The following is a 23,591-nucleotide window of genomic DNA, read 5'->3' on the forward strand; positions in this document are numbered from 1 at the left end:
TGAAAAATCTTTTCCAGCATCAGGGTCTTTTCCAGGGAGTCTTCTCTTCTCATGAGGTGGCCAAAGTATTGGAGCCTCAGCTTCAGGATCTGTCCTTCCAGTGAGCTCTCAGGGCTGATTTCCTTCAGAATGGAGAGGTTTGATCTTCTTGCAGTCCATGGGACTCTCCAGAGTCTCCTCCAGCACCAGAATTCAAAAGCATCCCTTCTTTGGCGATCAGCCTTCTTTATGGTCCAGCTCTCACTTCCATACATCACTACTGGGAAAACCATAGCTTTAACTAAACGGACCTTTGTTGGCAAGGTGATGTCTCTGCTTTTTAAGATGCTGGCTTTAAGTCCTAGTCTTTATAACCCTGGACCTTCTTCCAGAAGCAGAAGCTGAAAGAGATCATTTCCGGGGTGCGCACTATCCTGTGCTATCTCTGCAGCTTTCTTATGGCACCTGGAAGCATAGATTTGATCCAAGGTGGGAAGAGTGCACCCAATTTTTCTCTCCGCAGTCTTTACAACCCTGGACAGCATTGTTTTTTCCCTGGCCGTGCAGCTCCCAAACCACACACACAGACCATAAGTTAATACACTCCCCAAAGTACAATGGTAAAATGCCATCAACAGGTCCTTTGAGAGACTGTTTTTCCGGAGGATTCTCAGAAAATATAACCTCTACTGTGTTCTCTTCATCAGGTCTTTGCTGTTTTCTCCCCATCTCTCAACTCTATTCCCAGAAATCAAAACACCGAGACCTGTTCCACGCACTTCCCCTCAATACTGTAATAAGTGGCTGAATATTCAATTTACATTTCCTAAAGGTTGCAGGTTCGATTCCCTCACGGGACAGCTGCATATTCCTGGGGGTTGGACTGGATGATCCTCAGGGCCAGCCCTACAGTTCTGTGATCTAACCTAAATGTCAGGACTGGCTATTAGACACAATGCCTATGTTCTCCATCCTCTGAATGCCAGTTGCAAGTGGGAAGAGTTACTGCTGTGCTGGAGTCTGGCTTGTGTAGAATTATGGAGCTGGAAGGGACCCGGGGGTCATCTAGTCCAACCCCCTGCAATGCAGGAATCTCAGCTAAAGCATCCGTGAGAGACGGCCGTCCAACCTGTGCTTAAAAATCTCCCAGGAAGGAGAGTCCACCACTTCTCGTGTGAGACCATTCTGCTGTTGAACTGCTCTTACTGTCAGTTTTTTCTATATGTTTCGTTGAAATCTCCTTTCTTGTAACTTGAAGCCATGGGTTCGAGTCCTACCCTCCGGAGCAGGAGAAAACAAGCTTGCTCCCTCCCCCATGTGACAGCCCTTGAGATATTTGAAGATGGCTCTATTTCAGTCTCCTCTTTTCCAGGCTAAACATACCCAGCACCTTCAACCGTTCCTCATCAGGCTTCACTTCTTGACTCTTGATCAGGTTGGGCCAAGTTTTTAAACCCCCCCCTCATTCCCCTAAACAGGGGGTGGGAAAGAAGCCTTCTTGGCCTGAGACTTTGGAGAGCCGCTACCAGTCAGAGCTGGGAGAGAGGACAAAGAGTTTGACCTCACCTAAGGCAGCTCCTGGTGAGTCTTGAGGGAATGGCCATAAGGGCCCCTGCTTGGCATGCAGAAGGCCCTGCTTCAATCCCCCACAGCATCTCTAGGTAGAGCTGGGGGAGAGAGAGAAACCCCTGCTGCCAGTCAGTGTGGGTAATACTGAGCTACATTGACCAAAGTTGTATCAAGCAGCTTCCTATGTTCCTCTTTATTTAGAATCATGAGGACTAGCAGGCTTTTAGAGGGGAAGAGATGCAGCCTAGTGGCAGAGCCCCTGCTCTGCATGCAGAAGGTCTCAGCTTTGATTGCCAGCAGGTAGGACTGGGAGAAACTCTGGAGAGCTGCTGCCAGTCAGTGTTGGTAATGCTGAGCTAGATGGTGGTCTGGCTTAGTATAAGGTAGCTTCCTGTGCTTCAAACCTCTATTCAGAACCACGAGGACTAGAATCTTGCTTTATTTTTAAAGGAAGGGCCATAGTTCAGTGGCAGAGCCCCTGCTTGGCATGCAGAAGGCCCTGGGCTCAGTCCCCTGGCAGCATCTCCAGGTCCCTGCCTGCCTTCCTGCTGCTCTTGCCTGCTTGCACTAGGCCATCAGAGTACCTTGTGTCCAAAGGGGACAGCTCCCTGCCCCAAGGAGCATACAGAGCTTAGAGGAAAGGCTTAATAATCACCATAGTTTCCCCAGCCACTCCGGGTGGCTTCCAACAAAATACTAAAACAGAAACTGCAAATACAAACTGCACATTAACAGATAGCCCTTAAGAACAATTTTAAACAACCCCACCCACCCCAAAGAAAACAAAACACGCACCTGAGTTAAAACCCCATCCCCATTAAAACCATAATTTTAGCGCAAGGGGTCTGTCCTACACCCTCTTTCCACCCCCAAAGTTGTGGGACGCCTAAGCTGCGATCCCTGAATTGCAGCGGGTTGGACTAGATGACCCTTGGACCCCCTTCCAACGCTGCAATTCTGTGATGCCATGGGAAGGGGGCAGGAGGTGCGCAATTGCCTCTGCCAGACGCACGCAGGTTTAGCTACAGGCTGGCTCCGCCCCACGCCTTCACCCCACCTGCGGAGGGTCGAGCACCTGCCCAGGTGACCCTCGGATAGCTCATCCCCACTCCTCCCGAGTCGCACCTAGGAAAGTTGAGAGGCCGGGGGAAGGGGTACGTGGAGGCGCGCAGAGAGCGGGAGCCTTCGACTTCTCCGTCACTTTTTCCCCGGCCTTCTGAGAGGCTCGATTGCCCAAGGCTAGGAGTTGCTGATATCATAATTGCCGCCTTGCCTCCTTCGCCAAATGCCTCTCCGCCTCACCTGGAGAGCGCAGCAGTCTCCGGGCTCCCACAGCGCGGAGAGTAGCTGAGCCGCGCGCGCCGCAGCAGAGCCACCCAAGGGCGCCTCACTCCGCATGACCTTTCCGCGTCTCGGAGGTGCTGCTTCGGAGCAGAGAGGTAAGCCGAGACCTCTCCGCCGTCCCGTCACTTAACCCGGGCAGCGCGCAACTCCCGGTGAAGGGAACGGGGCCCCGAAGCCTCTCCAGCTTCCCGGCGGCGAGGTGAGCAGACCCTTGGCACTCTGTGTATGCTTGTGAGACATGTGGCTCGCTAACGTCTATGAGGCGGGAGAAACTTCCGCTTTCTCCAGGAAGATCCCCAAACTCTTCCATAATTCTAAAGTTTGACTGTTCCCCTCACTTGGGGAAGGAGCCGGTGTGACGGATGGATGGGGCATCCCCGTTGGTAGTTATTATTCACCGCGGTGACATTTTTGCAGGTTGCTGTCAACTGGGCATTTGACCTCGCGTTCCCAGAAATTTGCGGATGAAAGATCCGGCAGAGGTTGAGTGTTGAGGGGTGTTTTATTTTGGTGGGGAGGAGGAACGACGGTGCAAAGAAACAACTTTTGGAGTTCCAGAGTTCTTCCTGGGCAGCAGTCACAGAATTCGAAGGGACCACCAAGGGTAGAATCACAGGAATCACAGCTCAGAGACGGGGTGGGTGGTTGAGGCAGAATGCCCCAATTGAAAGATTTCTGCCCCTTCCATCATCCCCTCCTCATGCGATGGACTTGGGAGTAGCCACAAATCGGTCAACCTGGCGCCCTTCAGCTGCTTTGGAGGCCCCAATGCAGCTGCCCAGCTGTTGTGTTGGGCCCACAAACCTCTGGGGGACCCCAAGACGGCAAAGGCTGCCTCTGAGAATTCTCTGAGCAAGTGACAGAGGAGTGAGGTCCCGGCAGGAGGAGACCATTCTGGTGCAAAGGGGCAAATAAAAGCTTGGCATGTTTGGGGCAGTCACTTTTCTTCTGGTGACCATGGGGAACCGATTTGACCAAGCCAGACACTTGGCTCCATTCAGGACAGTGTTGCCGACTCTGACCAGCAGTGTCTGCCTCCAGGCTTTCAGAGGCAGGTTGTTTTTCCCTCAGCCTGCTTGAGACGGGACGGGGAACCTTCTCTGCATGCAAAGCAGGTGCTTTTGCTATCGAGCTGCCACGCTTCCCTGAAGCATAAAGTAAGATCCTAGTCCTCAAGCTCCAGAAGGAGAGCTGGTTTAATGAGCCACACAGGGAAGTGCCTTCGACTCGGCCTCTGGGGTCTTTCCTAGCCGTACCTGGGGTGGTCTCTGTGCAAAGATGGTACTCTGCCACTGAGCAAAAGGAAATATTCCCGTGCAACCTCCTCCCTGGGCACTGTCCAGGTGCCCACCCCTTGACTTGGAGAGTGCTAGAGCAGCAAGGGCCAGTGGTGGGCTTGGCGACATTGCCAGCTCCTCAGCCAGCGCCCAGAGGTGAGCTAGTGTGGTGTAGTGGTTAGAGCATCGGACTAGGATATAGGAGAGACCAGGATTCAAATCTCCACTTAGACATGGTCTCACCTTGGGTGCCAGGCACTGCCCCTCAGCTTCACCCACCTCGCAAGGTTGTGGTGGGGATTAAATGAGAAGGGGTGAGTCATGAATGTCACCTGGAGCTCCTTGGGGAAAAGGACAGGATATAAATGCCACCAGTCCCTCCTTGCAGCTGCACCAGTTGCAGAACGACCCTCAAGCTCTGTTGACTTGGAGGCGCTTGGAGGATTGATTGATCAATGGGTGGATTTTACTTATATACCTCTTTTCCACAATGAGCTTTGCCCAGAACAGTTTACGCAGTGGTGTCCAAAGTTTTTTCAAAGAGGGCCAGATTTGATGAAGTGAAGGGCCGTGGGGGCTGACCAAAGTTATTGACCTTTTTTTAGGATTGAAGTTGTTGGTTGTTGTTTTTTTACCATTTTACCCCGGATTAGGCCTCCGAAATTGAATTTGAACATGCCTGGTTTACAGCAACCTATTGAAAATACAGCTATACAAAACATGGAGCTGATCAGTAAATCCAAAAACGACAAAAGCCAATAGTTTGGCAAACAGAATAAATTCAGTATTGCAACAGATAAAACAGAATAAATTGCAACAACAAAACAATCCAGGCTTAAGTACATAAATGCAAAGCAAAAGAGTGTTAACCTCCATTGCGACTTCAGATGCCACGGAGCACCTTGAAGCGGGCAGGTGCCTGGTGAGGCGGCTGCCAAACCGATGCACCTTGCTCTCCACTGGCAGCAGCCTCGCCACGCCAACAGGTGCACAGAGTACCAGGGCAGCCTCATGCCACACCCCACCATTCGCTCGGCTCTTCATCCAGAGGGAAGGAGGCAGGCCCAGGCAGGCATTGGAGGCATGCTTGGTGCGGAGCGCTGGTGCGAAGGGATGGGAGGATTGCAACAGGGGACCCAGAGGCAGGGCTGGGCAAACATCTTTGCGGCAAGCTGGAGCTCTGCAGGTCTCTAGCCCATATTGTGGGCAGCAATCGTTCCGTGGCTTCCCAAGCCCTCTCTGTTAAGTGACGGAGAAGGGCAGCTTAAGTGATTGACAGGGTGGAGCAGCTCCCCTGTGAAAAGAGGCTGCAATAGTTTGTAGACTTGTGGAGTTGAGAAGGGAGGCAATGCAGGAATCTCAACTAAGGGATCCCCACCTCTGCTTAAAAACCTCCCAGGAAGGAGAGTCTGCCATCTTCCGAAGGAGTCTGTTCCACTGTCAGATGGCTTTTGCCATCAGAAAGTTCTTCCTGAGCTTTAGTCAAAATCTCCTTTCTCGTCATTTGAATCCATGGGTTCGAGTCCTCCCCTCCCGATCAGGAGTGAACAAGCCTGCTCCATCCTCCATAGATATTTGAAGATGGCCATCATGCTGCCTCTCAGTCATCCCCCCAACTCCCTCGCAAGGCTTGTGTGGTTTTTGCTTTTTAGTTCAGAGCAAATAAAAGAGGGCATTAGGCAGGGGTCTAAGGCAGGGGTCAGCAACCTTTTTCAGCCGTGGACTGGTCCACCGTCCCTCAGACCTTGTGGGGGGCCGGACTATATTTTTTGGGGGGGGGATGAACCAATTCCTATGCCCCACAAATAACCCAGAGATGCATGTTAAATAAAAGGACACATTCTACTCATGTAGAAACATGCTGGTTCCTGGACCGTCCGCTGGTCGGATTGAGAAGGTGATTGGGCCGCATCCGACCCCCAGGCCTTAGGTTGCCTACCCTTGGTCTAAGGCAGCCTTTCTTCACCTGTGGGTCCCCAGATGTTGTTGAACTACAACTCCCATCACCCCTAACTAGCAAGGCTCAGGGATTATGGGAGTTGTAGTCCAACAACATCTGGGACCCACAGGTGGAGAACTGCTGGTCTAAGGTTACACACAGTGGTGGTGAGAAGGGGGTCGGCCTCTCTCATCATACGGGAGCCCAAAGGTGTCACTTGCCAAAGCTGAACATGGGAAGATTCAGAACAGGCAAAAGGAAATAGTTCTTTCCAGCGATGGAGTTCACTGCCACAACAGCAACACTTCTCCTCTCTCCTGAGCTGTTGTGCTCAGTCCTGCAGGTGGACCTTCCCATCTGCTTGGCTGCTTTGGGGACCTGATGAAGCCCTTGTGTTAGAGGATGCAACGTGCTTCGTCAGGGTTGTATCCAGCATGAGTCATACTCAAAGTAGACAAGCCAAAATGATGTCCCAGAAGGCAGTGGACTCTCCTTCCTTCGAGGCTTTTAAGCACAGGTTGGTTGGTTGGTTGGTTGGTTGGTTGGTTGGTTGGCTGTCTGTCTGTCAGGAATTCTCTAGCCGTGACTCTCGCATTGTGGGGTTGGACTAGATGGCCCTTGGGGGTCCCTTTCAACTCTAAAAGTATCTAATTATATTAGTATTAGTATTATTATTTCACTCCATTAGTCGCTAAAAGACTAGCATAAAATTAATAGATTCAGGTAGATAGCCATTTTGGCCTGACACAGTCAAAATAAAAAAAAAATTAAAAAGTTGTCCAGTAGCACCTTAAAGGTAAGGGTAAAGGGACCCCTGACCATTAGGTCCAGTCGCAGCCAACTCTGGGGTTGGGACGCTCATCTCGCTTTACTGGCCAAGGGAGCCTGCATACAGCTTCTGGGTCATGTGGCCAACATGACTAAGCCACTTCTGGCGAACCAGAGCAGCGCATGGAAATGTCGTTTACCTTCCCACCGGAGCGGTACCTATTTATCTGCTTGCACTTTGAGGTGCTTTCAAACTGCTAGGTTGGCAGGAGCAGGGACCGAGCAACGGGAGCTCACCCCATCGTGGGGATTCGAACTGCCAACCTTCTGATCAGCAAGTCCTAGGCTCTGTGGTTTAACCCATAGCGCCACCCGCGTCCCTTTAAAGTAGCACCTTAGAGACCAACTAAGTTTGTTCTGGGTATAAGCTTTTGTGTGCATCCACACTTCTTCAGATCCACTGAAACAGAAGGGTAGTAGGAGATGGGTGATTGACTCAATGGGTATGGTAAACCAAAAATAACTTTAGTACATGTGAAAAGGATCTAGGAGTCTTGGTTGACCACAAACTTGACATGAGCCAACAGTGTGATGCGGCAGCTAAAAAAGCCAATGCAATTCTGGGCTGCATCAATAGGAGTATAGCATCTAGATCAAGGGAAGTAATAGTGCCACTGTATTCTGCTCTGGTCAGACCTCACCTGGAGTACTGTGTCCAGTTCTGGGCACCACAGTTCAAGAAGGACACTGACAAACTGGAACGTGTCCAGAGGAGGGCAACCAAAATGGTCAAAGGCCTGGAAACGATGCCCTATGAGGAACGGCTAAGGGAGCTGGGCATGTTTAGCCTGGAGAAGAAGAGGTTAAGGGGTGATATGATAGCCATGTTCAAATATATAAAAGGATGTCACATAGAGGAGGGAGAAAGGTTGTTCTCTGCTGCTCCAGAGAAGCGGACACGGAGCAATGGATCCAAACTACAAGAAAGAAGATTCCACCTAAACATTAGGAAGAACTTCCTGACAGTAAGAGCTGTTTGACAGTGGAATTTGCTGCCAAGGAGTGTGGTGGAGTCTCCTTCTTTGGAGGTCTTTAAGCAGAGGCTTGACAACCATATGTCAGGAGTGCTCTGATGGTGTTTCCTGCTTGGCAGGGGGTTGGACTCGATGGCCCTTGTGGTCTCTTCCAACTCTATGATTCTATGATTCTATATGTAAGGAGACAAGAATATTCAGATTCTTGCCTCATTACATATGCTAAAGTTATTTTTGGTCATCTGCATACTATCCCTTTCTTTTTCCTGTAGGACTAATTGCAGTCGTTAACAGTCGTCAACAGGTTGACTATACCCATTGAGTCCATCAGCCATCTCCTCCTACCCTTCTGAGAAAAACCCCACCCCACCCTCCCAACTATATCTAAGGGTCTGGTGACTTCTGTTTCCATGTATCTGAATAAGTGTGCCTGCACACGAAAGCTCATACCCAGAACAAACTTAGTTGGCCTCTAAGGTGCTACTGGACAATTTTTTTAAATAAAATTAATAGGTGCGACTTGCTGAGATCCATTTATTTCAATTCAGAGAAGATCACAGTCGAATCCAATCTTCAGATCTAGTTATTTGTTTTAAATTAAGCCAAGGTCAGAGGCAGGAGGGAGGTGGCTCTGTGGAGAATGCCAAAACCAGCAGAAAACGGGCCACTGTTTGCCAAGAGCAGAAGCCAGAAGTGATGCAAAACAAGTTGACTTTTACAAAACATTTGGCACCTGCCAGTCAGTCACCCTGCTCTGTCTCCCAAGGCAGTCATTACAAAGAGACATCAGAGTGCCCAGCTGCCTGCAACTTTGGCCTCCTTTTTTAGATTTGTGACATCTACCTTTTGGCAGGTCCACAGACTCCTGGGTGCCAAATACTGGGTGCACCCCCAACCCAACAGGAAAATTTCGGAGCGCAACACAGGGGTGCTCCAGGGTTCCAGACAGAGACAAATATATCACGCTATTCTAGGCTGCATCAGCAGAAGCAATAGGGAAGCCTTAGTCCTGCTCTCTTCTGCCTTGGTCAGACCACATCTGGAATTTGTTGTTGTTGTTTAGTCATTTAGTCGTGTCCGACTCTTCGTGACCTCCTGGACCAGAGCACGCCAGGCCTTCCTGTCTTCCACTGCCTCCCGCAGTTTGGTCAAACTCATGCTGGTAGCTTCAAGAACACTATCCAACCATCTCGTCCTCTGTCGTCCCCTTCTCCTTGTGCCCTTCATCTTTCCCAAATCAGGGTCTTTTCCAAGGAGTCTTCTCTTCTCTTGAGGTGGCCAAAGTATTGGAGCCTCAGCTTCACGATCTGTCCTTCCAGGGAGCACTCAGGGTTGATTTCCTTAAGAATGGAGAGGTTTGATCTTCTTGCAGTCCATGGGACTCTCAAGAGTCTCCTCCAGCACCATAATTCAAAAGCATCCATTCTTCAGCAATCAGCCTTTTTTATGGTCCAGCTCTCACTTCCATACATCACTACTGGGAAACCATAGCATTAACTATACAGGCCTTTGTTGGCAAGGTGATGTCTCTGCTTTTTTAGATGCTATCTACTGTGTCCAATTCTGGGCACCACAATTTAAGAAGGACGTTGATAAGCTAGAAGGTGGGCAGAAGAGGGCGACCAGAATGATGAAAGGTCTAAAAAAAACCAAGCCTTATGTGGAACAGTTGAAGGAGCTGGGTATGTTTTGCCTGGAAAAGAGGAGATATGAGAGCAATCTTCAGATTGCCACAGGGAAGAGGGAAGAAGCTTGTTTTCTCCTGCTCGGGAGGGTAGGACTCGAACCCATGACTTCAAGTTACATGATGAAAGTTCTTCCTGATGTTTAGTCAGAATCTCTTAACGGTGGAACTTTTTTCCTTGGGAGATTGTAGACCAGGGGTCAGCAACCTTTTTCAGCCGTGGGCCAGTCCACCATCCCTCAGACCATGTGGTGGGCTGGACTATATTTTGAAAAATAATAATGAACGAGTTCCTATGCCCCCAAAATAACCCAGAGATGCATTTGAAATAAAAGCACACATTCTACTCATGTAAAAACACGCTGATTCCCAGACACGCTAATCCATTCAGGAAGGACGGAAAAGGGGACAGGGCCGCTGAATATTTTTGTGGATGTCCCATTCCCCGCTGCCACCCGCCTGCCCGCCCACCAAGTGTTGTCTGGGGAATTTGAATTCAGAGGGATGTTCTCAGTTCCTGTGTAGGATATTAATGTAAGGTGATAGTGTAGAGTTGCCAAAAAAAGAAAAGTACAGAAAAGGGCCGCCAAAGTGATTTGGGGGATGGAGCAGCTTCCCTGCAAAGGAAGTTCGCAGCATGTGGGACTTTTTAGTTAAGAGAAAAGCCGACATGATATAAGTTTGTAAAAGTAAGCTTGGCATCAGAACACCAGAACTCCTGGGCATCTAATGAAGCTGAATATTGGAAGATTCAGGATAGATAAAAGAAGTGACGTATTCATGAACTGTGGAACTCCCTGCCACAGGAGGCAGTGACGGCCAGCAACTTGGATGGCTTTACAAGAGCCCAGGTGGCTGGGCTCTGCCTCCACGCTCAGAGGCAGAAATGCTCCTCTGCAGAAATGAAAGCCCATTGCTGGAACCGGCAGGACAGGAGAGTGATGTTCTTGCACTCGAATTCAGCTTGGGGGTTCCCATAATGGGCAGCTGATTGGCCCCTGTGAAGACAGGAGGCTAGACTAGATGGGTGCCATTTGGCCTGATCCAGGAGGCTCTCCTTAGGTACTTGGTGGGGATTTGGGGGCCCTGAAGAGGCAGGGGCAGCCTTCATTTGGAGGAAACCTTTGGGGAAATTAATTGGGGCTAAATAATAATAATAATAATAATAATAATAATAATAATAATAATAATTTTTTATTTATATCCCGCCCTCCCCAGCCAAAGTCGGGCTCAGAGCGGCTAACAACAATAAAAGTAACACAGCATTCTAAAATCAATTCATTTTAAAATCAAATCAAATTAATGGCAACCATTGGGCTAGAGTTCTGTGAGGATTGCCAAAGGATGGGGTCAGACTGTGTCTTGGCCAAAGGCCTGGTGGAACAGCTCTGTCTTGCAGGCTTTGCAGAAAGATGTCAAGTCCCGCAGGGCCCTAGTCTCTTGTGACAGAGTGTTCCACCAGATTGGGGCCACGGCCGAAAAGGCCCTGGCTCTGGTTGAGGCCAGCCTAACCTCTCTGCAGCCCGGGACCTCCAAGATGTTTTTGTTTGAAGACCGTAAGGTCCTCCGTGGGACATCCCAGGAGAGGCGGTCCTGTAGGTAAGAGGACATCATTTCAGGAAGATCTGATGAGCACAAACTGAAGGAATAAACTGGGGGATTCACAGCGGACCTTGATTGGCTTGCTTTGGGCAAAATCTAAAGGCTAGATTTGCATCTCTGCATATAAATGAACTGTTGCAAATCTTATGCAGATTTGGGCCCTGCCCAAAATCTTATACATACCCAGAAACTCTGTTGCGGCCCCATCCTCCTGGTTTGCTTGTTGCTGATCCGGGCCCTGATTCACTCCTTGGCATCTGCAGTTTGGGCTGGGAGAATCCCCTGCCCGAACCCCTGGAGAGCTGCTGCCAGTCAGGGTGGCCCACACTGAGCTGGGTGGACCTCTGATCTGATGTGGTATAAGGCAGCTTCCAGTGTGCCTGTTTATGTGTTCGTCTAGATCCATGAGGACTAGAGCCTTGCTTCCGTTTCAGGGGCAGCGCCATCTCCAAGAGGGACAGGGAAAGACCTTCCTATTAAACACTTGAGAGCTGCTGCCAGTCAGTGTAGACAACACTGGGCTTAATGGGTTTGACACAGTAGAAGACGTCTTTCTGCGACCCCCAAAGCTGCTTTGCAAATGTAAATAGGAAGCCTCCGTTTCTCTTGACGCCCAGCTGGGTTCATGTTTTATATTGTCAACCGCCCTGTGATCCTTGGGCAAAAGGCGGTACAGAAATTTAATAAGTAGCAGCAATAATTTCACACACACACACACACACACACACACACACACACACCGTTGTGCCACAGAAGGTCCCTAGCAAAACACACAGCCTTCCGAGGCAAACAGAAAGCCATCTGCAATACAAATGTCTTTCTGGCAGGAAGAGCTGTTCAAGAGTGGAGCAGATTTTCACTGGCACACACAAGGCAGCCGGCAGGCAGGATGGCATACGCCAAGGCCTCCCAGCCTGGGCGAGCCTCTCAGCTCTCTCCTCCTCCTTCCACCTTGAAGAAATGAATTAAGTCGCAGGGAGAAGAAAAGGAAGATTAATCCTGGAGATTGCGCTGGCAAAATTAGCGGCAGAAGAAAATGACAGGGCTTTGATACACCTTTCCCCCTCCGGCACACAAAGGGCCACGACTTTCTCAGCCGTCGGCCCCCAAGCAAAATGGAGGGAGCAACGTGCGAAGGGATCAGTCCCCGTTTTCACAGGCTTATTCTCCCTGATGATGACAGAAGGTGGGCGGCAATTCTCAGCCTGCTCCTCCGAGACGCGGGCAAGGTGGGCAAACCCATTTCACACACACACACCCCAGAAGGGGAACCAGAGACCAGAAATTGGGACAATTTATAGATTCCTAGAATTGTGGAGTTGGAAGGGACCCCCCAAGATCATCTAGTCCAACCCCGATCAATGCCAACGTCGCAATGACCCTAAAGGCAAGTCCCGGGACTGCAATCTGGGAAAAACAAAACACACACACACAGAGAGAGAGAGGTTTAAATAGATTGAGATTTCAATCAATCCTGGCAGAGTGGGTGTGGAGGGTGAATCACAGGCTTATGAGATAGCCCTTATACAAGCTGATTCTCGCAGCTTTGCAAAATGGGGAGAACCAACTTCGGCCTACTTTGCAAGGCTGCTTGCAGAGATTACTGAGAGAGGTTTTGGGCAGAGGCAATGCTGGGTATCAGTGCAGGTGGCAAGATTTCAGAGCAGGGGGGACATCTTTGGCCCTCCTCCAGAGGCCATGAGGCTTTCTACTCCCATCAGCGCCCAATGGGCAGAGCAGAGGGGTGTTGGAGGCCAGCAATAACTCCATCTTCGATTTAGGGAGCCAGTCACTGAACACAACTGAAGGTCTGCCCAGATGTTTAGAAAGTTGGTGAGAGCTTTAATGAGCTCTTCGTCTATTGTTGTTTTAACTTTTTGAGAGTTGCATTTTTCCCCCTAGTGATAATATTATTGCTTTCTTTGCAAACCATTTTGCGGGAGGCTTTTTACAAACAAAACAAGCAGTGCATAAATTTTAGGAAGTAAATAGATGAGGTCGACAGAAGGCCAGAAGAGGAGATTTAAAAGAATGGGTTATAGCCTCGCTTTTACTCAAAGTAGATCCTTTGGAAGGAATGGACCTAACATTACTCAGGTCCATTGATGTCAAGATACGGTAAGGGCATCAAGGAGGAGGAGGAGGAGGCTTTCCTGTGGCTGCTAGCCAGGGGGGTTGTGTTCTTCCTCTGCTGTCAGAGGCATAAGAACAGCCAGTGGATCAGGCAAAACGGCCACATCTAGCCCAGCACCCTGTTCTGACAGCGGTCACATGCCCTTAAGAACCTAGGAATCTAGATAGACTGCCTCTGGAACTGGAAGCTCCATTAGAACATCAAAAGAGCCTGCTGAATCAGGCCAAAGCGTCGGAGCGATTTCTGTAGTTTAACCATTTGCTGTATGAAGAAGTCCATCCTTTTATCAGTCCCGAATCTTTCCATATTCAGTTCTATTGGACATCCACAAGTTCTAGTGTGGGAGAAAAGCTTTCCTTCACCCCCTTTCTCCAGGCCAGGCTTGATTTTATAAATGTCTATCATTCATGTCGCCTCTTCCTCGCCTTTCCGCTAAACCCAAAATTCCCAAACGCTGCCACCTTTCACCATAGGTGAGTTGCTCCATTGCCTGGACCATTCTGACTGCCCTTTTATCAACCTTTTCCAACTGTTTTGAGGTGAGCTGACCAGAACCGTACCAGCCCTCCTGATGCAGCTGCATCACAGATCTGTGCGATGGCATCATAACACCGGCAGCCTCAATCAATATAAGATTAGGATGGCGGAGGTGAATAAGTCACCTGGCTGCTTGTCGCCTCCCGCACCTGGTCCCAGAAGCCTCCAGCTGCCTGGGGCACCCTTGGCCTGGGATGGTGCCTGGCGCCTGTGTGGGCCGCCCTGAATGTGGCCAGGATGCTGATCCTTTGATAGCCTCTTCCATTCCCAGCAGATGGGAAACAGCGGTGGATGTGCCCCTTACCCAGAAAAAAGGGCTCTGGGGCAACTGTGGCCGCAGCCTCACCAAGCACCCAGGGGCGCAGCAGCCTTCCACCCCACACCCCTCTCTCTCCCTCCCCTCCTGCAGCGGGGCTGGGTCTTCCTGCCCTCCTGATGCCAGGGACTGGCAGCCAGCTCGCCCAGGCCTGCCTTGGCAGGTCCCGGCCAACCTTCTCCCTGCTCGGAGCGAGCGAGAGGCAGCCAGGAGACGAGAGAGAGAGAGAGAGAGAGAGAGAGAGAGAGAGAGAGAGAGAGAGAGAGAGGAACCTGTTTTCCCAAGAATGTAGCAGCCGCATGCCATTCGTGGAAGGAAATCCCTCCCCGGGTTCCCTGGCTGGCTCACAGGAGAAGAGCCTGCTGGATCGGGCCCCTAGTGGCCCCACAACCAGATGCCTCTTCTGAGCAACAGAGCCCTCTTCCCTCCAGGAACTGGGATTCAGGGGCATTGCTGCAGAGCCATCTGTGGCCCCAGTTTCCTTCAGCACAAGGGCACCTTTTCTGACGACTCTGCTCTGTTTATTAAGGGCTGAAGTGCCACAGAGGAGGAGGAGGGAGGGAAGGAGAGAGAAAAAAGCACTTTTAAATGCACCAAGTCCCTACCCCAGCCCGGAGCAAGTCTCTCTGGGAAGGCTGCAGTTGCTTACTCACCAGCAGAGCAACTCCTTTGAGGCTCCTTCCCAGCCGATCCTCTGCTTTCCCAGGAGAGGCAAAAAATCCAGAGATAAGAGGATGGAGACTGAGGTTTGTGAATCATGCAAGGATCTGGAACTCATTTGGGGCTTTTTTAGGTTCAGGAAAGGGCTACCAGAATGATCAAGGGATTCCCCACCGCAGAAAGGTTGTGGCGCTTGGGACATCTTAGTTTGGAGAAAAGGCGAGGGAGAGGGACCGCGAGGGTCATCTAGTCCAACCCACTGCAACCCAGGAATCTTTTGCCCAGCATGTCGCTTGAACCCACAACCCTGAGATTAAGAAGGTCGGGCTCTACCATCTGAGCTAGAGGTGTAAAAAGACTCTTTCCTCCCTCTCTCATGACACTCATGGGCATTCAGTGAAGCTGAATGCTGGAAGATTCAAGATGGATAAAAGAAAGTTGTGCAGAGTTAAACTGTGGAACTCCTTCCCACAGTAGGCAGTGATGGCCAATGACCTAGATGGCTTTAAAAGAGGATTGGGCAGCTCCAGGGAGCGGCAGGATCAATAGCAACATAGTGCACCTTTCTAAGCCATGGGGAAATTTGGATTTTTGAGTGAATGTCTGCAGGCACCTCCCACCCTCCCAGATTATTCCCCACAGAAAGAAAGAACCCAATGACCCAGTTTAATTTTTCAGAGGATTTGAGTCCAATCCAGCAGAGTCACTCTGTGCCTTGAGAAGCACCATCGAGTGGAAGGGGGAAACCACTCTTCCAACTTCCTCCTCCAGCTCTATGCACTTTCCAGAGGTGATGGAGGGGAGTTGTGGGCAACTAGGGGCAGCATAATTGGGGACCCTTGTCTTCAAGGCCACCAGATTTATCCTGGCACCAGTTTTCGCGGGCTAGGGTTCCCTCGGTTGGATCATAAATAATCAAGGGATGTATAAAGTACTGTCAGGGGGCAACGCAATTAAAGCTGAAATAGTTGTGGTTCCTGCATTGCGGCGGGTTGGACTGGATGACCCTGGATGTCCCAACTCTACAGGCCTATGATCCTATAACTGCAAAAGGAGCAGGAGGACCATGTATGGGAGCCGTAACGTACACACTCATCCTCGCCGTCCGCCATGAGTTGCTCATCCCTTTTTAGAAAGCTGGCTGGTGGCCGCCAGCCATGCCGCGAGGGAGCCTTCCCTGCTAATTATGTGCTGCCTGCACCTGAGATGTCTTACTCTCCTACCTGCAGAGCCAGTGGGGGAAGAGCTGGGGAGGGAGGGATTGCTTTGGAGAAAAGGTTGCTTTTGGCTTTTTTTCTGGCGGGGATCCATGGTTGGATGGGCCGACTTATGCAGTTATGGGGCAAATTCCTCTCACCTTCAGGGGTCCTGAAGGGCTGTGACTCAGGGGCAGAGCAGCTGCCTTGCATGTAGAAGGTCCCGGGGTCAATTCCTGACAGCATCTCCAGGGAGGGCAGGGAAGGACTCCCTCCCGGAGACCCTGGAGAGCGGCTGCCAGTCAGTGTAGACAATACTCACACCTATGTTCCTATTTTGGTTTCATAAGGTAAAGGGACCGCTGACCATTAGGTCCAGTCGCGGATGACTTGGGTTGCGGCGCTCATCTCGCTTTATTGGCCGAGGGAGCTGGCGTACAGCTTCTGGGTCATGTGGCCAGCAGGACTAAGCTGCTTCTGGCGAACCAGAGCAGCACACCTAAACGCCGGTTACCTTCCCGCCGGAGGTATTTATCTGCTTGCACTTTGACGTGCTTTTGAACTGCTAGGTGGGCAGGAGCAGGGACCGAGCAACGGGAGCTCACCCCGTCGCGGGGATTCGAACCGCCGACCTTCTGATTGGCAAGTCCTAGGCTCTGTGGTTTAACCCACAGCACCACCCGCATCCCTTTGGTTTCATACCCTGGTGTATTTGTTTTGTTTTGTTTTTAATTATTCAGTTTCAGATTTCAGATATTCCATTTTATAGTTTTTCAAAAAATCACTAAGGCAAAGAGTCCCAGGACCTGCAGTCACTGGCTGTTAGCGACGCGTAGTAAATGAAATGAATTTCCCATCCAGAAGCCACAGACTCCATTCTGGAAAGCCCTCTCCAGAATCCCAGATCAGTTGGGTCTGACTTTCCCTCACTTAGGAGCGTTACTCTGCACATGCCCCGTGACACCTTGTGCCTGACACGCTTCCACACATTCCACAGCTGAGTTCTGGGAATCAAGTTCTGGGCCTGAAGCCCTGCCCTCTCCATCCCCCAGAGCCAACTTCGCTTGTGCTGCTGCCCCCACCCCTGCTAAATGACCCCTGGGGGGGGGTTCCCTCCCGGCTCTGCTGCAATCCTGCCCATTCCTTGGCGCTTCCTGCAGCCTGCCAGGCTTTTTTCTCCCGACTCAGCTCCCCAGAACCCTGGTGCGAAAGATTCCCAAACCCGTCCCGCAGATCAAATAAAGGTAATTGCAACGCAGGATGTGGGTGCTTCCCAGTGGGAGGGTAGGAGTGGTCCCAGGTGGGGCAGCAGAGGGAACGCATGAAAGGCACAGCACCAGGCCACACCCGGCATAAAACATGCTGCCGCAGCCAGAGACAGAAACCATTAGGGCGGGTCACGGCACACACCTTCCTCGTAAAAGGAGGAACATGGCACTGTCCCAGGATGAGCTCACGGGAAGGGAAGCATCCCGGAGGAGCAGAAGGATGAGAAGGTGCAGGAGAGGATGGAGAGACCTGACACAGGGGACCCTTGGCCCAGAGGTACCCACACTGACCACCAGCGCCAAAACGAAGCAAGATTCTAGTCCTCGTGGTTCCGAATTAAATAGGAACATCGGAAGCCGCCTTAGATGTTTGGTGTTGCCTGCGCTGACTGGCAGCAGCAGCTCTCCAGGGATTCAGGCAGGGGGGGTCTTTTGTCCCAGCCCTGCCTGCAAATTGAACCGGGGGCCTTCTGCATGCAAAGCAGCTGCTCTACCGAAGCAGCTTTCCCCCCCTGAAAGCGAAGCAAGATTCTAGACCTCAGTGCTCCAGATAAAGTGCTGGTTGATAAGGGGCAGAAGTTTGGAGGAGGAGCTTTGGGTCAAGCACTCCAGCTCCCATCAGTCCCAGCCCCAAGGGATTATGGGAGTTGTAGTCTAGTTGCAAGAAGAGGGCAAAAAGTGAGCATGTCAGCCGCCAGGGATGGAAGGGTTTGCCCTTCTCTCATTCACCCCCAGTCTTAAATTCAGGATCTCCACATTTCTGTGGAAATATGAAGATTGTTGTTACCACATTCACTCGAACCCAGTGCTCACCTTTTTTTGGCCAGATTACGTTGCAAAAATTAAGATCCACATTAAATTCGATGGCACATTTGCATTTGCCAGCAAATACTTTTTGGGGTTTCAAGATTCTGAAAATTGAGGTGCGCATTGGATTTGATGGCGCATTAGACTCGAGTAAATACGGTATTTAATCCTCAGCAATTTCGTGCAAATTTCTCTCAATTGACACCATTTTGACTAGCATATTCTTGGATGCAAGCCACTTTTCCATTTTAAAGGCCATTTTCACGGATGTCTTCAGTTTCATGCGCGCACACACACACACCCCCCACACACAGCTTGTTCATTTCTGCAAACTCTGCTTGGTTGGCGAATGTGATAGCTCAGCCAATAGAGCATGAAACTCTTAATCTCAGGGCTGTGGGTTCAAGTCCCACATTGGATGAAAGTTTCCCACATTGCAGGGGGTTGGACTAGATGACCCTTAGGGTCCATTTCAACTCTACAATTCTTTGATTAAGTGGGAGTTAATGTTTTTGTTTGTTATGCAATGTTGTGTTTTTAGATTGTAAACTACCCTGTGATTCTCAAAGGAAGGGAGGTGTACAAAGTTAATTAACAGCAACAGCAGCAGCAATTTTATTTATTTGTTGAATTTACTGAACATATCTACCGCCCTTCGTTTGAGAATCACAGGGCAGTTTACAGCATAAAAACCTGGCTTTAAGTGTCAACTGAATCTGAACTTTGCTCCATCCCTGCTTGCTCTAAAGCAGCCTTTCTCCACCTGTGGGTCCCCAGATGTTGTTGGACTACAACCCCCATCACACCCAGCTAGCAAGGCCAGAGCTCAGGGATGATGGGAATTGTAGTCCAACAGCATCTGGGGACCCACAGGTTGAGAAAGGCTGCTTGAAAGCATCATGGAGATGCCTATTCCCCTTTCCAGCCTTTCCCCGGAGAGGACTGACAGTTAAACTACTCTGGAAATTGTAGTTCTCCAAAAAGGGGCCTCCTAACACCTCTCAGCATCACCCCCCACAAACTACACTTCCCAGGATTCTCTGGGAGAAGCCATGTGCTTTAAATGAAGTGGTTGGATCAGGTCCGTGGCCCGTCTAGTCCAGCACCCTGTTCTCCTAGGGGCCAACCAGAAGTCCCCAAGCAGGATCTGAGCCCAAGAGCATCACTCTCCCCTCCTGGGGTTTCCAGAATCTGGTATTCAGAAGTATCACTGCCTCCAACCATGGAGACACAGAGCATAGCCATTCTGGCTAGCAGCCATCAGCAGCCCTCCAAGAATTGTTTAATCCTCTTTTAAAGCCATCCAAGCTGGTGGGCTTTATTGCTTCCTGTGGGAGGGAGTTCCATAGTCCAACTCTTTGCTGCGTGAAGAAGGACATTCTTTGGTCTGCCCTGAAATTTCCAATATTCAGCTTCACTGATGCCCTGAGATCTCTCCCAAGTAGATCCTTTGAAAGTTATAAACGTAAGTTGGCTGCATCTATTAGTTTCAACGGTTCTACTCTGAGGAGGACTAGCAGTGGCAACTAACCTGCATGTCGTGTGACTGTTGGCTGAGACTGAATTTTCTCTCTTTTTAAAAAAAGTAATATTTATTTAATTTTCAAACTTTTATATATTTACCTTCTATCTTATTACATTATTTCACCTTGTTATCGGTAAATCAGTTCCTTATATTTACATTATAAAACATTTCCATTCAAGCCTACAAATGTTTTCAAATGTTTACAATTTTCTGAATTCTCTCAGTGCAACCCAATTCTTCAAAGATTGTGGGTTGACGCTGCTTTAAATACAGATGGTGTCCAAACGGGCCTGCTATTGGATCGGCCGCTGCCCATCATTGGTTCTGGTCCCGCCTACCGCTGGGGCTGCCTGTCGCCCACCTTACTAGCCCCAATGCCACCAGCAGCCCCCTGCTCCAGAACAGAACAGAGCACATTGGCAGGGAAAATAGTGCGCCAGAGGAATCTCTCCTCAAGGTATGCAAAGATCTCCCTGAGATACACTTGAGGTGCACCACATTGGCTTGTTTCAAATGACAGGTTGCGAGGACCATCTCACTCCCTATTGCAGGCGAAGACATTGCAACACTTAATTGTACAGGAGGATGGAGTTAGGCTGGCCAGCCGGCCTGCTAGGAATGACCTGTTTCCCAGTGCTGTGGTGTTGATCCATGATTACACACACACTTCAACCCCATGATCATTTTTTTTTCTTTTCTATTTTATAATCTACGTTCACATCATAACACTACCCTATACATCCCTGGCTCTTTAGACAGCATCTTAAAAAGCATAGACATCACCTTGCCAACAAAGGTCTGTATAGTTAAAGCTATGGTTTTCACAGTAGTGATGTATGGAAGTGAGAGCTGGACCATAAAGAAGGCTGATGGCTGAAGAACTGATGCTTTTGAATTCTGGTGTTGGAGGAGACTCTTGAGAGTCCCATGGACTGCAAGAAGATCAAACCTATCCATTCTTAATGAAACCAGCCCTGAGTGCTCCCTGGAAGGAGAGATCGTGAAGCTGAGGCTCCAATACTTTGGCCACCTCATGAGAAGAGAAGACTCCCTGGAAAAGACCCTGATGTTGGGAAAGATGGAGGGCACAAGGAGAAGGGAACGACGGAGGACAAGATGGTTGGACAGTGTTCTTGAAGCTACCAGCATGAGTTTGACCAAACTGCGGGAGGCAGTGGAAGACAGGAGTGCCTGGTGTGCTCTGGTCCAGGGGGTCACGAAGAGTCGGACACGACTAAACGACTCAACAACAAATACATCCCTGGCTCTTTAGAGCCTCTCAACTTCCTTCCATCCCACCTCATGGCTTTCAAAATTTACTTTTATATTATTGCATTTTGCACGTTTTCCAGTTCTTATTATATACATTATAAAATTACTCAAAATTTAAATACAGTGGTACCTCGGGTTACATATGCTTCAGGTTACAGACTCCGCTAACCCAGAAATAGCACCTCAGGTTAAGAACTTTGCTTCAGGATGAGAACAGAAATCGTGCTCCGGCGGCGCAGCAGCAGGAGGCCCCATTAGCTAAAGTGGTGCTTCAGGTTGAGAACAGTTTCAGGTTAATAACAGACCTCCAGAACTAATTAAGTTCTTAACCCGAGGTACCACTGTAAATATAGAAAGGTAGAAAATTTCTCGTTGCGAGTCTTCAGACAACCCTGCTAGTGATGTTAATTGCTTACAATAATCTTTCAGATATCGTATAAATGTGCCCCAGTCCTTTTGGAATGCTTGATCTTGCTGGTTTCAGGTTTTTCCGCCAGCTTCGCCAATTCTGCAGAGTCCAACATCTTCATCGGCCTCTCTTCTTTTGTTGGTACTTCTTCTTGTAAAGAATTCTTGCCGCAGTTGTTGCATACATAAACAATCTTTTACCTTCCCTTGGTATCTCTTCAGCCACTATACCCAATAAAAAGGCTTCTGGTTTTTCAACAAAAATATTTTTCAACATTTTCTTTAACTCATTATATATCTTTTCCCAGAAAGCCTTTACCTCTTTACAAGTCCACCACATGTAGTAAAATGGTACCTTCCTTTACATTTCCAGCACTCATTAGTTCTTGTCTTATACAAGTTTAGCTGGTGTTAAATACCATCTATATATCATTTTCATAACATTTTCTTTAAGTGTCCTGCACACAGTAAAATTAACACCTTCCTGCAGCATTACTGTTTAAGCTGTTAGCATGAAGCAGAAACCGCTTCAAAGAAAAGGAGAGACATAACTAGCCTCTTCTGGGTGATTTGTCTGCTTTCTCTGGCTTCTGTTATCGCCAGCCCTGCTACCAACTTGAAAGCCACGTTATCACGCCATTCACTTGCTGGAGCAAAGAGTCAGTTAGCCTGGCACTCTGAGAGATGACCTGTGAAAAGGATTGAGGGGTCTTGGTGGACCACAAAGGTAACATGAGGCAACAGTGTGATGCAGCAGCAAAAAAAGCAAATGCAATTCTAGGCTGCCATCAAAAGATGTCTAGTGTCCAGATCTAGGGAGGTAATAGTATCACTCTGTTCTGCCTTGGTCAGGCCCTGCCTGGAGTCCTGTGTTCAGTTCTGGGCACCCAGTTAAAAAAATGACATTTGCAAGCTGGAAGGTGTGTAGAGGAGGGCAACCAAGATGATCAAGAGTCAAGAAGTGAAGCCTGATGAGGAACGGTTGAAGGCGCTGGGTATGTTTAGCCTGGAAAAGAGGAGACTGAGATAGAGCCATCTTCAAATATCTCAAGGGCTGCCACCTGGAGGAGGAAGCAAGCATGTTTTCTCCTGCTCTGGAGGGTAGGACTCGAACCCAGGGCTTCAAGTTGCAAGAAAGGATTTTCTGACTAAACATCAGGAAGGAATTTCAACAGTTCAACAATGGAATGATCTCCCTTCGAAGGTGGTGGACTCTCCTTCCTTGGAGGTTTTCAAGGAGAGATTGTCTGGGATTCCTCAGCTCTGCTTCCTGCAATTGCAGGGGGTTGGACTAGATGTCCCTCAGGGGCCCCTTCCGACTGCACGATTCCATGAAATCACCAGGGATGTCCTGGGCACGTGTGGAAATCCAAAGGTGGAGCCTTTCACACCACCAGGCAGGAATACACACTTTGTGGGCCAAACCTGCCGCAATCTGGATCTGATGGAGATCAGAGACAAGGTGTTTTGACTCAGGAATCCAGAGGCCAACCATTCCCCCACCTCGCCCTCCTGGGCCCGTCCCCACCCAGCTGCTGACTCAACCCCTGAACCCCACCCTGGAAGACTCAAAGGTGCCGCACAAAGCTGCCTCCTCCTCCTCCTCTTCTGAGGTCATGCAGAGCCTGTGTTGCTGTGGCTGCAAAAAAGGGAATCTGCCGTGGTTTGTTTTGTGGCTGCTGTCGAGGCTCTTATCTCTCCTGCCACGGAGCCTCCTTTGCTGATCCCACAAGGCCGTCTGCCTGGTTCTCCAGCCACACTCTTTGCTAGAGAGACAGTGCGGTGTAGTGGTTAGAGGGTCAGGCTAAGGCCTGGGGAGAGAGCAGGGTTCGAATCCTCCCGCTCAGCCACGAAGCTCTCACTGGGTGAGCCTGGCCCAAGTTATTGCCTCTCCACCTGAGCTACCTCGCGGGGCTGTTGGAGGGATTAAAGGAGGAGGAGAAGAATCACGTATTCCCCCTCCTGCTCCTGGGAGAAAAAGGCAATAAATGAGGAAATGAGATGCAACTTGATGGTGGTGGTACCATCTAGAATTAGAGGATTGTGGAGATGGAAGGGACCCGCCAGGATATCCCAGCTAAAGAATCCTGGTGTGGAGGTGATTTGGGGTCCTATTCCAACGCTCTGGCTCTTCCTCGAACCAAGAGGCATCGGAGTGAATCACAGAAGGAAGGAAGGAAGGAAGGAAGGAAGGGGGGTTGGGAAGAGGGTGATTTAGTGCTTTGGGGAAGGGTTGGGGGAGAAGGGGGAAGATCAGAAACACCGGTGTCAA

The 23,591-nt window shown here is 49.8% G+C and overlaps 1 protein-coding gene across 4 annotated transcripts in view; it reads left to right on the forward strand.

Annotated features, from left to right (window-relative positions):
- Nucleotides 1-2,654: 2,654 nt before the first annotated feature.
- Nucleotides 2,655-23,591, forward strand: part of FOXN1 (forkhead box N1) — a 48,071-nt gene continuing 27,134 nt past the window's right edge. The window contains exon 1 of one of the 4 annotated variants that reach the window (XM_083715123.1): nt 2,655-3,091. Coding sequence is in view for 2 of the 4 variants with exons in the window: in XM_083715120.1 (XP_083571246.1) it covers nt 17,399-17,584 (186 nt within the window). In the remaining 2 variants the exon portion in view is untranslated. Of the gene's footprint in view, nt 3,092-17,214; nt 17,585-23,591 lie in introns of those variants that run through there. The other 3 variants (XM_083715122.1, XM_083715120.1, XM_083715121.1) reach the window with 3 other exon arrangements.

The sequence above is a fragment of the Podarcis gaigeae genome, assembly GCF_964106915.1.
Source record: "Podarcis gaigeae genome assembly, chromosome: 15".
Taxonomy (NCBI): domain Eukaryota; kingdom Metazoa; phylum Chordata; class Lepidosauria; order Squamata; family Lacertidae; genus Podarcis; species Podarcis gaigeae.